Genomic DNA, 15669 nt, shown 5'->3' on the forward strand with positions numbered 1-15669 from the left:
TCTGTCAGGCCGTGCTACCGGTTCGATCTATGCGTTCGACTTTATTAAAATTTGCGTTTTATTGTATTTTCTATTTCAAGCTATTGCAACTTCATCATCTGCATGCCTCAGTATATATATATATACTGCTGTGTACCACTCTGTATGCCCCGTTACGGTGGTCTAGTGGCTAAGGTACTCGGTGGCTGACCCGCAGGTCGCGGGATCAAACTCCGGCTGCGGCGGCTGCATTTCCGATGGAGGCGGAAATGTTGTAAGCCCGTGTGCTCAGATTTGGGTGCACGTTAAATAACCCCAGGTGGTCGAAATTTTCGGAGCCCTCCACTACGGCGTCTCTCATAATCATATTGTGGTTTTGGGACGTTAAACCCTACATATCAATCAATCAACCACTCTGTATACCTGACAAAAATAAATCGGTGTTTTTTCATTTCTCATTGTAAAAAAAAAAAGAAGTTACAGGTTGCCATATGAATTCGCCTGAGACGACTGAAAGGCAAGAACTATCTTCGTTTTCGGTGCAGATGACTTAGGCGCAAAAAAGCATTTTATGAAAGGGGAGGAGCAGAAGAGAAGGAAAATGCGGTGTTCTGTCTTCTCTTTTGCTCCTCCTGTTTCATGAAATGTTTTTTGGTGTCTCAGTGATCTGCACCAAGTGTGCACCAACTTGCCCAAAAACAAGTCATTTTGGAATATCTTCGTTTTCTTCCGAATCAATGCACTGAATGTTTCCTACTTCCCTTTGGAATATTTCTGCGCCCAACGTTGTTTTCTTATAGCCTCAAGGATGAGAGACAAAGCTTGTTTTCTGCCCCTTAGCTTGTTAAGCCCTGCCCTCGTGACCGGTCCGTTTCAATTACGCGAGGATGTAATATGATGCCGTCAAGTTTTATGTGACCAATACGGAACAAAATTTATGATCTGTGACGTCATATGATGACGTCTTCAAGTAATCAGTATTTCTTGCATCACTCGTGTTGACGCCGCCGACGCAAGAAGACGCCGGACGCTATCGGCGATCAGTTTTCGCTTGTGATGAGGCATTTAAGGATATATCGCCTTAACGCACTGTACGGTTGCAGTTCCGTGAAATTGCAGATGGCACTGGTGTTTGAAGGAGGGCGTTTGAACTAATCAGGCAGGCCAATTGGTCTCCTACTGCACTCGGATATCTAGCCGTCATTTACTATACCCGAGTATTTCATAGAATATAATAGCTGGTGACTGAAAATTACCCCTCACGTTTAGTGGCGTGGCAATAGCTATTACTAAACGGGAGTGCACTGCATCTGAGCAGTCAACGAATGAGTATCAGTAGCAGCGCTGCCTCGCGATCACTGCTGTGTGCAACGCTTACATCACGCCCCGAAGCTGAGTAGGAGCCCATGGGCACCACATGCGTTATCGACGAAACAAGCGACAATTATCATGTACTGTGTCGTAATGAATGCGTGCTTTTACGACTGAACAGCTAGGGTGCCTCATGCAATTAAAGCGTCCGGGTCGACAGCCATTTGGCCTCTACTCGCTTGCTACCGAAATAAGAGGCCAGAAGGATGGAGAAAGAAACAGAGCTGAGCAGCTAGCCGGATATTAAGGCTACAACGATCCGTCCAGGTATACACATACAAGCTCAAGCAACTGACCACATGACGCATTTTTCACGCCTGTCACTTTGGCTCAAGTTGAGAGTCGGCATTAGACTTACAGGCCGCGATCGCAGAAATCATGACGCATACGGCGCATACGGAGCTGTTCTCGTTTGTTTCACGATGATTTCATCGTTTAAGCTCTTAAATGGCGAAAGCACCTGGCATTGTTTCTAAATTTCTCACACTTGCTTTATCTCAGTGACAACACATGCAATCATCAAAAGCAATGCGAAGAAAACGGAAGATCACCTATATCCCCGGAAGCAGTCTCGTTGTATTTTGCGCATTATCTGCTACGCCTGGAACATTAGGCAGCATCAGGGAACTTTAGGCACTGAAGCCTTTACTATTAGCTGCTGGCAAGTGCTTCTCCCAAAAATGGACTTTCAGTTAGTGAAAAAAGCAACTCGCCGCCAAGCGAACGTCACGGTGACAAAATGATCTTCCGTGGATTACTGGCATAAGGTATCTGGTATAGGCCTAGCAGACGACGCGGGAGTGCCTCAATCAAGTAATGGCGTTCGACACATGCCTTCGAAATGAGCTACATGTCCAGAGCAAGTGCTTGGAGATTCTCGTTTACAAGTTTACATTATACCCTAAACAACCCGAATATAATCTAAAATCGAGCAGCTTTGAATGCAGCCACGCATTCGTATGTGCGGGGGACGATGCGGTGACATGTCTATACTCCTAATGCGGCGCCCGGCGGCGAAACGCCGCACTAGCACCGACGGCCGCTTCCCATTTAAACTCGCTCCTTCACGCGGGCACTGAAAAATAGAGGTGCTGCTCTGTGGTACATTACTCGACTGTCATGCAGGGGGCCTTCCTTCGAATGCCACTCCATTGTGAGTGCATTTCTCATCGTGCACAACAGCGGTTACGAATTCCGGCATCGGACAACTATATACGCCACCAAAATCGGTTGTTGTGATGTCGTAGGAGCTTTCGCTGCCCAACAACGCGTGGCTACGCTGGAAAGGTGTGTTTACCAGGCAGGCAAGATGGCGAATACACTATCGACTATTTGATAGCACGTACAACGACCATAGGTTGTCGACAGGTATCACAACAAAGCGCATTCAGCACAAAAGGTACGTTCTGCAACAGAAAGCCACGCGTTCAGTATATAAGCACGTCTCGAGCACCTTCTCGATATGCCAAAAATATTCACTTATTTATGCAGTGCATTCTCTAAGAAGTTATACTTCGAGTGTCGGGACGGTGGTCAGTCGCTTGAGCAAAAAGTTTACGCGTTTTCCGGAGTAACATTCGCTTCGACGCCACAAAGCTGAAGAAAAAAACGGAAATGACGAACACGCATGCTTAGGACTTACTTCACGCCTTTGTCAAGAAGGAATTGTGAAACATTTTTATTTAATGAAAGGTAACACGGGAAGGCACTGCTGTAAGTTGTCCTTGTCCGGGAATCTGCAAGAAAATGGGGAACGGGGTCAAATAGCAACAAAGTATTCATACCCAAGACATATGATGGAATACATGCGCGCACGCTAAATCAGTTAGCTCAACACGGAAAAAAAGGTTCAGAAAATTTTTATTTGGTATCAGCCACGCGGATCCGCCCTGGAATATATTAACACGTGGTGAACCTGAGAGCTGGGCAGCATACCTTCACATGCATGGTTCATTCATTTACCTGCATATACCTTACAGATAGCGTAAAAGCAACGAGACTCCCATTGTTCGCGAGGTTCCTGAGAAGACACGTAGTGCTACAGCAATTTTTTATGTGTGAGCCGCTTCATCTGAATCATTATTATGTCGTAAAGAAATTTCCTGGCACGTGTAGATGAACAAGTGTTAGACACATAAAATTTAAAGAAAAGTAACGCCACAATCGATGTTCGCTCAACTATTTACCTAGTACATTCCTGAGGTATCAAGTTGTTCCCGCAATCGATTACGTTTCTGAAAGAAGCAATTGTAAGTGTAGTAATAATCGGCAAATAGATAGGCGAAAGCGTTACATTCTTCATCAAACGCAGAAACGGTCGGCATTTCGCGGCGTCGGCACGAGTGAGAAAAAAAAAATATGTGGCGACGTCAACATATGACGTTACCATGACGTCACAGAGTGCCAGAACTTGTACGTGATAATGCCGTCAAATAATATCACTGCTTTGGCAAAGTGGTGAAATCTCGAAGGCAGAGCATAACCAAGTTCGACTCAATGTCTTCGATCCTGGAAGCAGTGCAAGAATACAGTAAGTGCTCAAAGCGCTCGGAGGTGGGGGAGGGGAGATAAACGCTTCAACTGAGATAAGAAAAATCACACCATGTATCGCTAAAGGGCACCACGTGTATAGATGCGAAGCAGCGGGCGTTGACGCTTACACTGCAGCGCTCATCACGGCGTTGCGAAGGAGAGAAGACTGGGGAGGCGCTGAGCACGCAGTGATAGATCGATGTTTCCTACTGGAACGTGCCAATCGCTGCTAACGGGGAACGAGAGACGAAAGACTCCGATCGTACATAGATACCCGCAGTCCGCTTTCAGTTAACGCGCACGCTGCGAGTTTTTATTGTTCAAAAACACACAGCAGAAATCTCCCACCGGCAGTAACTTGGAAGTCAAGATCCAGCGTTTATATAGCGACGAAAACCTCAAGTTTGCGGGTCGACGGCAAAACTGCACTGCGGTTCTGGCGCCAAGCTCCCGGGAAATCGGGCCGCAGGCGATCCAGTGTTTCACCACAGCGGAAGCACGTGCGGCACTCGCCGTACACGTTCTGGAATCGGTGCGAGCCTGGCGCGCTGAAACGAGATACTTGCTGTTCGAAGTTAGCTTCCTGCGATGGCAGAAGCGACCCCACAGAAGCGTCGGCGAGCTCTAAAGTATTGTGTGCCACAACAGTGCAGTCCACGCGATCAAACAGCAAAACTGTCTGTTGCCGGACAAGTCGTACAAGAAAGAAAAAAAGAGAAGCGTGGATCACCGCCGTGAAAAAAATAATGATGAGTTAACTCTGCCTCGCCGTACGTTTTGATTATCTCAATTCATCGCTTGAAACTAATCATTTCAACTACCTAAACCAGTACGTAACGCGGCGCGCCTATGAAATGACTGCAGTAATCATTGCTCGCTGTCATCTCGCATCGTGAAAGTCCAGTTACGGTTGTATGTTGAAACAACTTTGCGTTCAGGTTCCTTGTGTTTGTGAGACGCATAGCTGTCGTTGTTGGATGTTAACACTCGCGTACGTCATAACCTGGTTAGCGTTGCGTTGTCGATTGGTTTCAATTGAACTCCGCATATCGTCAAAGGAGGACTGCGTGCGATTCACGCATCGGAAAGGCTGCATCGTCGCACCGGAACGAACGTGGCACGCGTATGCGCATTTTCAGCAAATCTTGACATCGCTTTGCTGGTGCGTTCCTGTTTTTGCCTCTTCATTAGGACGGTATCGAGCCGCTGAGTCTAACTGGCACTTATACACGAATCGTCGCATTCGGAGATGTGTGGTTTTCTTTCACGCGCGCTTCGTGTCTGCGTGCCACGCTTCGCAGAGTGCTTCGAGCGTGCGTTTACGTGCGCGCTAATGGCCCGAGCACTTCGCACACCCGATAGAAATTCGGCACCCTCTCACGATGAGCCGCGTTTGAGCAGCAGGCTTTGTACACTTGTGCAATCGATATTCTCATAAAATTGGAGGGCAAGCACGACGTGGTAATTGAAAAAAAAAAGAACAAGAAAAAAATGAGGCGCGCAGTTTAACTTGTGTCGCAGCGCTTATGCTAAGCTAACTGCATGGCAGATTAATCAGCCAGTGATGCTCCAGGGGGAAGGAGGACATGACTAACCTTATCAGTCTTTTTAGTGCTATGGCTGTGGCATCTTTGTTTCTTTCACGCTACAAAATTTCGTTCCCGAGAATACGCGTCTACAACTGCCAGCATGCACATCAAAACAACGATCAAATGTTCTTCGTTGCCGGCAACGTGGAACATCCATCGCGTGCCTGGCTTCATTTCGCCCAGCGTATAGACGACTAGGCATATCTAACGTATGATAGAAGGAAGCTTACATCGACACGGCATTGCCGCGGACTTCGGAAATTTATTTCGACCATCGTTGTCAGCTCCACAATGTAAACGTGATTAACAAACTTTTCTGCTTTTAATACGTCTGCTTTTCGAAGTGCCTGTCCAGCTGGGAGATTCCAGCTTGGAGCGCGACAGTCCCGCACGTGCACGGAAGACGGCACAATGCGACGGAGAGAAGGGAAAAATGTGCGAAGTACATCCCCAGTTTTCACTTTTCTGCCAGAAATGACACTGCCTGTCCAGAAGTGTGGCAGCTTGGGCTAGTTCGTATGGCATGACTTTAGTTATAGCGCGAGAACAAAACGACGACACAGAGACGAGAAGGACGCGAAGCGCTCGTGTCTTTCTTGTCTCTGTGTCGTCGTTTTGTTCTCGCGCTATAACTATCGTCATTCCTTTCCAGAGTCGCAGTGCCACCAAGCCTTGCTTTGGGAGCATATATACGGGGTGGCCAGAATATATTAACTTCGTGGTGGCCAGTGAACGATTGTGCAGCGCTAGCAGACCATTTTTTATTAAAAACTTGTTGGCAGGCGTTGCCTGCTTCGGCGTTGCGAAGCGAGAAAAAGGGAGCGTAGGAGAGGAGAAAAAGGGAGGGGACGCGCATGCGTAGTGGCGCGGAGACGCCATCGCATCAAGTTGGCTAATAAGACGCTTCGCATCTAATAATGATCTTCGCCATCATCTTGTCTTCGGCGAATGCGTACCTGACCCTGCGATTTTTTTTTTGCTACAGTATACTAGTTTGATGCGCTGTGAAACGCTAACACGCCGTGAAAGAACTCGTCACCGTGCCTGTAGTAGTTTTGGTTGGTCCTAAATGCGTCCCCAGAACAAGATGAACTTCACCACAGCAAAGGCTGCGAGCAGTACGCCGCCGCTGACGACCGGCTGGACGACACCCTCGACCACGGTCTGCGCGTCCGGCTCGTCCGGAGGCACCACCACTCCGAGCCGTCGCAGGAGCTCTTTGGCCCACTTTTGGCAGTTGTTCCTCGTCAAGTGGTACTGGCCCGAGTCGCACATCTCGAGCATGGCCTCCTCGACGCGTGCCTTCGGAATAGTGTGCTTTCCCAGGCGTTTCTACGAAAAAAAGTCAAGAGTGCGGATATAGCGAACGCGGAATAAAGCGAAAACGAAGGACAATAGGTGAAAGCTGAAACGCTAGCGGCAATACCTTGTGTCAGCTCATTCATTCCAGAACAATAAAAAGTTGGACCGACGGGTGTCGCACTTGTAACGCGAGACGGCGAATGTCTGCCGTCCGAACTGATTTCAAAATAGTGGGCTGCAACGATCAATCATACTATATGTTTGGCATCACATGTGTTTTACATCGTCTCTTGTGCACACGTTGCTTATGTGCAACGGTATACCTACATCAGAACGATCGATGAGGAGAGTCGGTGTGCTTCATATATTGAACGTATAATAGCGCGACAAAAACGTCTTTCCTCCGTGCTCGTAACATGTTAGCGTACTATCATTTGTTCCAAGATGGTATACTAGCAAACCAACAGACCTAAGTAACAACCTTGAGGAAGTACATTAAATAGGTCACCTGAAGTCCTCAAGTATGAACTCTTGTCTGTATATAATAAACTTTTCATGTCTCTTTAAATGCCTCTAGCATCCCCGACTCGGGTTACCGCACTTTTGTACGCAATATGTAACCTGTTAACGTGACTCGTTGCCCCACAGGGCTATAACTGTTCAAGGCACAAAGACCAAAGTGCGTTTGTGTGTGCTTGTTTCAGAAGCTTGATTATTTGACACTTAACATTTCAGATCATGGAATAGTAGAATGGTTGCAAGAGTTCAGTGCAACGTGAAGTTCTGCCAGACAGAATTGTCTGTTGTAGGCTTCGCTTTCAGTATGTTTTCTATGGGCTACTGCTCTATTCTTTTCCATCGTCCTAATGGGTGGCGCTCAGAATTATCTCAACAAGCTTCTTCGCAACATACCGCATCTTTAGATTATGTCCTAATGTGAAAGAAAATTGATATGTTCTCAAAATGCACACTAAAGAAGTCAGCTTGTTTATCTTTGGTTGATGCAGCACCACGGGGCGATGACGAAAAATACGAATCAGTAGAACAGACGCATCAGCCAAAGGTGAACACTCGCCAACTATAGCTCAAGTTCCCATTCATATGAAGTTGGCTTGGTCTTCCAACCTGCTTTCCCGAGTATCCCCCCAAAGGTGAAAAGTGTGGTCATCGGCCGCGGGGGCTTTCAGTTTGCACGTATACTTCTTTAGGTAGCCGGGATGCCTGATGGAATGTGCACACGCATGTGTGCCTTCATGGAACGTAGAGTTGCTTTCACGGAACGTAAACTAATCGCCAGATACGTTTTGCGTTTCCACCATAGCTCACGAATCCATCTACGCTCGTGGCTACTCGTGATATGCACATTTCGCAGACTCCAGCCTCTGAGTCCCAATAAGCCGCAGTGCCAGCACCAATTACGACCATGCGTTGTTTGATCTGGATTACCAAAGCTCTGAAGACCGAGAATACCGAAGCCGTAAGCGCATTGGTCCTAAAACAGAGTTTCCTAAAATCGACTTTAGAGGGAACTCTGACTTGGCAGTCGTTCAGCGACCATGGGAATGATGGGTAGTACACGAATTCCTATAGTCTTCGTGCTTGCTGGCTTCAAACTCTCTGGTGGCTTTGTTTATTGTTGTGGAATTTCTTACTTCGAATAAAACAATGGTCAGTCATGAACTTAGTGACCAAACTTGAATAGGTGAGCGAAAAATCTTATGGTGATGATATGAAGCTGCTGAATATTTGCCGATTGTCGCGTCTGGTGAAAGCAGCTCCAACCTACACGAAGCCAAACAAAGCCAAAACTATTAAGATTAGACAAATTTGTGCACTACCCATCATTCCCATGCACCATGCTTTAATTGCAGCTCCCTTAGACATCGCCAGAGTTTCCTCTAGTGTATTCGCAGGAAATTCTATGGCTTAAAGCTTTTGAGAGGGCGGATAGGTGGTGGCCTCTGGCGGGGCCGAGTTGTACCAGGCAAGCACACAATTGCTCTTTAATGTGGTGCACTTTACTTCTGGTGTAAATGCCTTGCAAAGGCATAATTACGGATTCGTTGACTTTTCCTTCCGTTATTCCCTCAAAATACCTGAAAAATAATGTACCTGCGATTCTGGTTGTGTGCATTCGCCAAAAAAGACATGAGAATCCCACATGTGCAGCCAGACATCACCTGAGTCCTCCATAGTAAGCATGTCTTTTTTTTTTTTTCGTGCAACCTATACCTTCAAGCATTTCGAACACACTGGGCCAAGAACAAGCTTTATTAGAGTAAAGTAAATGTTTACGTACGCATGGAAATGTTTCACCAAGAAAAAAGTTTACACTCTTCTAAACGTAAGCGCTGACGTATGGAAAGCTAAACACTTTTCTAATACGTTCCTTTCGGTAACACGGTAAACATGTATAATCCGGTAACATGCATTAACAAACTATACTTACAAGCTAATAACTCTAATGTTTATATTGCAGATTTTTGCAGACGTGAAGCTCCAGATTCCGAACGATAAAAAGTCGATGCTTGATGCCAACTTGTGCACGCTCACCCGTTGAGCTTATCCGCACGTCCGTTCTCCCAATAAATTTTACATGTTTGAAACTGGTTAGATCCTCTGTTGTCAGAGTCGCCGAGCAACTTGGACGCTTTGTTTTGCTTTTTTGCATCCACATTTTGAAATTCATCATTCCCCGACGGCACACGTTGTTTTCAATCCAAGCTGCTGGCTTGAGGATGGATAGATGTGGCTGTACCCCCTAGATCGGGCGGCGGCTAACGCCACCTAGCCGTAATACTTAGTGAACTAACCATTACATTTATCTTTTTTTTCCCTTTAAATATTGAAGTTGAGGATTCGTACTTCGCAGTGAGGGGTTTAATTTTCACTCGTGCCTTGACTTTAGCCACCAATCAGATAACCTCCTTCTAGTTAAGTCTACCCGCTTAAAGTCTATTTTGCCCTCGCTGTCCCTAAATCCCAGTGCTTTGAAAAACTCTGCGCCATCATCCTGAACTATAGGGTGAAGCCCTTTACAGAACATTATCAAGTGTTCGGCAGTTTCTTCTTCCTCTCCACACGCACTGCATACTGTGTCGACCCCTTCGTATTTGGCCCGATATGTCTTGGTTCGCTGTACTCCCGTCCTGGCCTCAAACAGTAGAGAAATACCCCGAGTATTATCATAGATCCTTTCCTTGGCAATTTCCTGCTTAAAAGTTCGATAGATCTCTAGTGCGGGCTTCTTAATCATGCCCATTCTCCACATGTCAGTCTCCGTTTCCTTCACTTTTTTCTTAACCGATAGTCCTTTTGGTTTGGCCACCTGCTGTTTTCTAAGTATTTACCAGTCAACTTCCTGGTTCGCTTCCTCCGTTTTGTATCGACATTCTTCATGTACAAGTAGCTGAAAACCTTCCTAGCCCGACGCTCTTCCCCCATTTCTCTCAATCGCTTCTCAAATTTTATCTTGCTGCTAGCTTCCCTGCCCTCAAATGATGTCCATCCCATATCACCTTGTACTCCCTGATTTGGTGTATTCCCGTGAGCTCCTAAAGCAAGCCTACCTATTCCACGTTGCTTAATTTCTAATCTTGCTTGAACTTCTGATCTCATGCACAAGACCGCATTGCTGAACGTCAGCCCAGGAACCATGACCCCTTTCCATATTCCTATCACAACATCATACCTATTGTAATTCCACAGTGCCCTATTTTTCATGACTGCTGCATTCCTGTTACCTTTAGTCGTCACGTATATTTCGTGTTCCCTCAGATACTCGGTCCCATTGCTTATCCATACGCCCAGATATTTGTATTTATCTGTTATCTCTAGCGTGACCTCCTGTATTCTAAGCTCACTACCTTCGTTGTCATTGAAAATCATGACTGCTGATTTTTCCCTACTGAATCTAAAATCTAACCTATCTCCCTCATTACCGCAGATGTCCATCAATCTCTGCAAATCTTCATTGTTGTTGGCCATTAGCACTATATCATCTGCGTACATTAATGCTGGTAGTGCCTGATATAAGTTTTCCTTGTTTGACTAAAGAGAGGTTGAAGCCCAGTCCACTTCCCTCTAATTTTGCCTCTAATCCTCGTAGGTACATCATGAATAATAAGGGTGACAGGGGGCACCCCTGCCTAAGCCCCCGTTTTACCTCTGCAGGCTTGGATACCTGTTTTTCCCACTTTATAACTACCTTGTTACCTTTATAGACACCCTTTAAAAGATTAGTGACTACATGTTCCACGCCTAGTGTGTCCAGTATTCCCCACAATTCCTCTTGAACCACGCTATCGTACGCTCCCTTGATATCCAAAAATGCTAGCCACAGGGGCCTGTGTTCTTTTTCTGCTATTTCGATGCACTGCGTCAGTAAGAACAGATTGTCTTGCAACCTCCTGTGTTTCCGAAACCCATTCTGCAGTTCCCCCAGCACCCCCTCATCCTCTATCCACGCCTGCAGTCTTTCCTTTATAATCTGCATCGCCAGCCTGTAGACCACTGATGTCACTGTTATAGGACGGTAGTTGTTTATGTCAGCTTTGTCCCCCTTTCCTTTATAGATCATGCTCATCCTGCTAAGTTTTCATCCATAGGGAACTTCACCATCAATTATTACTGTACTCACTGCCTCTCTCAAAGCCTGCTTAGACTTCGGACCTAATGTTTTTATCAGCCTAATTGGAATGCCATCTGGGCCTGTTGATGTACTACTAGGAACCCTTTTCTCAGCCCTTTCCCACTCTTGTTGTGAAAATGGAGCCATTGCACCACTTGATTCGTCTTTGTCTATTGTGGTGCATAAAGTACTTCTTTGTTGAAATTTTTCTGTCACCCTTGTTCTTATATATTCAATAGCTTCGTCCCCTTCTAGCCTAGCACCTTGGGCTGTAGTTATAAAGTTCTGCTCTAGGCTCGTCTCATTTCCCAGGGAGCCTAGACGGCTCCAAAACCCCGCAGCTGCGCTTTAGGTAGACTTTTAAAAGCGCCAACTATCGGCAAAGCGTTAAGGTAATAAACGCTCAGACCCCAAGAGATACCAGTAAAGTTTCGGAACTGCTCCCGATCGGCTATACCTTCACCTGGGTTGGCAATTCGGTTTCTTGTGGTGTGATTTACGTGCAATACTAGCGATGTTTCAGCGCATAAGCGTCACGTTCTGCTATAGCCGCTACGCCACTTTCCTTTTCTCTCCGAATAAAGCGTCGCTCTGAGAAACGGCAAAGGGAAATTCCGTTTTATAAATTCGAACAGATGTTCCACTGTTAGCAAACCGTGTCTCTGCGACCACTCCACATGACTTCCCGATCTGCTGAGCAAGAAGACGGCCAGTCGGCAGGATTGCTCTGCGCAGGAAGGTCATCGCGAAATCGAAATTGCCGCAAATTCGAATACGCGCACGATGACCCCCTTCCCCGTAGTGTCCCCGCCTGTAAACTGTGCTTAAAAAGTAACAGCACTCGTTTCACAATGAAATACTGCTTCTGTCAGATAGTACACACAGTTCTCTGCAAGTTTTGATATGACTGCTTGGTCCATTAGCTCCGTGCACGTCTATTTACCGCATAATGTGCGCACACACTTCGACTGAAATTTGCATTCCACATGCGTGAATACGGTACTTTGTGCCGCTTTGACCCTCCTGTCCTTAACGATATACAACATTAACTTCGCAACAAAAAGTGCAACAGAGCACTAAGTCAGGCACAATTGAATAGGCGGACGATGAAATCGCTAGAGTAACGCGCACCACATGCAATTGGAAGACCAAACACGAACTTCCTTTGTGAACATGCAGCGTAACCTTAGCAGCGAAAAAGTGACTGACAGATGCACGGCGCAGTCGCGGGTTGTATTTCCAGCCATGGCATCCAAACTAGAATGGCTGATGTTACGAGAAGAGTCGAAAGAGAGTGCGACCACCACGTGCGATGATAGTCCAAGCTAGCCGCAAGCCTCATCTACGATGCCTCCCCCTCATCTGTGAACTCCGGACGAGGGGCGTATAATGTTACGTCTGGCTTTTTCGACCACGGGGATTCCCCGGCCGCCTCTCAACGCTTATCATTCAAGCTCCATGAAGCGTGCCCCATCGTTTCTTGAACAAGACAAGAATACAGGTGCATATTAAAAAAAAAAACTTTCAATGCTTTGGGCTTTGAAGGGAAACACCGTATGGCAAAAACACGCCTTTTCGCACCGAATTTTGTAGGAACACAGAAAGCACGCTGAATAAACCTAAACCTTTCAAGTGCTACCGCAACTCTTAAACACTGCCTTTTTCGCTCCATAATTCGGATGCTAACGTATGTCGTTGCACGGATGACAACAACCACATCTGTAACGTTCGTCAGTTGCCCTTAAAAATACTTTGCAGTAGGATTAAGTAGAAAAAACAGCGCTTCAAACAGACGAGGACAAGTGAAGACAACACAGAGCCTGTGTTGTGTCTTCACATGTACGTTTTAAGTTGTGTCGTCTTGGCGATGAGACAAGAATGTGCAAATATCCTGCTTCTACGTTTTAGCATTCACATTTGTAGGGAACATTCGAGGTTCTGACAAGAAGTCGTACGTATACATTGGTTGGCAGTAACGTTTTTCAATTTCAAGTGCAACGAACTTGATTCACGCCACTGCTGAATTTCGGTATTTGCCTCGTTGGCTGACGAGACACAAACAGCAGTGAGATAAGAAGTGATAAAAAGAAGAGTTTTATATAGAGTATGCAAAGCTTTGCATTTGCGTCGTCAGCTTGCCTCTTGCTGGCTCGCGTCACGCAACACTTGCAAGCTTTGCGCACGGTGTTCTGAAGCTCTCTGATATTCAGTATTCCAAAGCTCTCCGATATTACGGTCTTGCGATGCTCACCTTGTACGAGTACGACCCATTGAAGACCGCCGTCCGCTTCTTCCAATACTTGCGCCCCGTCAGTGCCCCCGAGTGGTCCATGTCCGCATCGCAGACGAGCACCACGTCTTCGCCGTAGTCGAAGACCACCAGCCAGTGCTTCTCCCACGAATCGCCGCATACCCGCTGCGATGCTGAAGCGAACGACGACAGCAGGCTCACGCCAGCGGAATTCGCGTTTTGAATCGGTGCATGGCACAAGTAGACAACGCACTGCTGCGATTGCCTCGAAGTGCTCGACGTGGCATTTTCTCCCAGTGACTCGGGTTTCGCCATGTTTTCCGAAATACGGTGAGCTCTCCTCAGCTGTCCGCTACGGCCGGATAACCAGACGAGTACGAGCTACGGGAACTGCCCCAACGCAGGTTCACACGCGGATTGCGTGTCCGCACAGAATACCTACTACACTGTGGCGCCGCCAACCGAGCTGTGTCCGCCACCTGCCGCCGCAATGCTGTGGCGCTGCTTTCGCCAGCGATATGAGTTGTGTAAAAAATAAACAGAGCAAACCAAGAGCTGAAGATGGGTTTATTTCAAGTATTTGTTTTTTTAGAAAAAAAGAACAAGAACAATTGGTGGAGCATGGTTGTTTAGACGATGTGCATATCGCGACGGCAGAGTTATGTAGCATGCTGCCAGCTGTTGAGCGAGAAATTATCACAAGTGGTGTGAAGGACATGTGCTTTTCCGACCGCGAAATGTTTTTTTATGCAAATATGTTTGGGGAGACAACTGTATGGCGGGGAAGACATACTGCGCCGAGTCATCTGCCGTACGTATAGGGGCTGTGTGTTTTAAGAAATGCGTCAAACATAATAAAAATTACAGAAAAGCAATATCTGCGGGCTGCTTGTGGCGTTACCTTTTCAGTGGCAGAGGACACCTTAAGATGCGCACGAACATCAATCCCGGTAATGATTATGAAAGCCAAAGCAATTAAGTTTTAACCAGTGCAGATAAGCGGTCTAGTCTAATAGGCGAGTACAAGTCCTTCCTACGCATAGTAGATAGCCACCTCGAAATTTCTCAAAGATGGCCTCATGGTAATCACCGCGGAGTGATGAAATCTGGCTAATTTAGCAGGCGAAACCAAAACCAACGCACCAAACAGCGCATCTACCATTCACTGTGAAAACGCTTTGAAGGACCGCACAGTTTCTCGGCGCCGTTTTCAACCATCAATCTAGATACTTTGTTTTTTGGCAACGCTTTCATGCCTCACTGACGCTCGCTTATCATACACCCCCAAAGCGAGAGAAACAAGAGATGATAACGTGGTGCACATAATAAAAGGAAGACTAGAGGTTTCAGGCTTTTGAAGCTGTTAAACTAGCAGACATGCAATTTCCTTCTCAGGTAACTGGATGGCCCTGCTTGATAATGAGATGTGTTTGAGTGACCTCGACCATGGACTGCTTAGAATGCTTGCTGATGCAAGGCAGCAACTGGGCACTGCATTGCAAATCATGCCATTGTATTCCGAATTTCAATGCGGCCATCGTCCCCAGAAGCCCTTCGGACCAGCACACGCGTGAGATCATTGAAGCATTCACCATTATCAAGCAGAACTCTTCTTGCGTTTGTGCACAATTCACCTGGTTATTTGACAAGAAAATAGCCCCGCCGCTGTGGTATAGTCGCTAAGGTACTCGGCTGCTGACCCGCAGTTCGCGGGATCGAATCCCGGCTGCGACGGCTGCATTTCTGATGGAGGCGGAAATGTTGTAGGCCCATGTGCTCAGATTTAGGTACACGTTAAAGAGCCCCAGGTAGTCGAAATTTCTGGAGCCCTCCACTACGGCGTCTGTCATAATCATATGGTGGTTTTGGGACGTTAAACCCCACATATCAATCAATCAAATCCTTGACCCGACATTTCCAAACGAGCACAAAGCTATATAGAATCGCAAAAAAACATTTTTTTCTTGCCACATAGAAGCTTCGCCAAGAGCGCGGCAGCCTTTTCGACCGAAAGA

General features: G+C 46.6%; 1 protein-coding gene across 1 annotated transcript; it reads right to left on the bottom strand.

The window, feature by feature from the left end:
* Positions 1-3009: 3009 nt before the first annotated feature.
* LOC119184695 (uncharacterized) lies at positions 3010-14104 on the bottom strand. The gene is made up of 3 exons (XM_075890127.1): positions 13655-14104; positions 6516-6803; positions 3010-3086 (listed from the first exon to the last, which is right to left on the bottom strand). Exons 1-2 carry the CDS (start codon positions 13967-13969, stop codon positions 6537-6539), a joined length of 582 nt encoding a protein of 193 aa, XP_075746242.1. The 5' UTR covers positions 13970-14104; the 3' UTR covers positions 3010-3086; positions 6516-6536.
* Positions 14105-15669: the final 1565 nt, after the last annotated feature.

The sequence above is a fragment of the Rhipicephalus microplus genome, chromosome 3 (genome assembly GCF_043290135.1).
Source record: "Rhipicephalus microplus isolate Deutch F79 chromosome 3, USDA_Rmic, whole genome shotgun sequence".
NCBI lineage: Eukaryota > Metazoa > Arthropoda > Arachnida > Ixodida > Ixodidae > Rhipicephalus > Rhipicephalus microplus.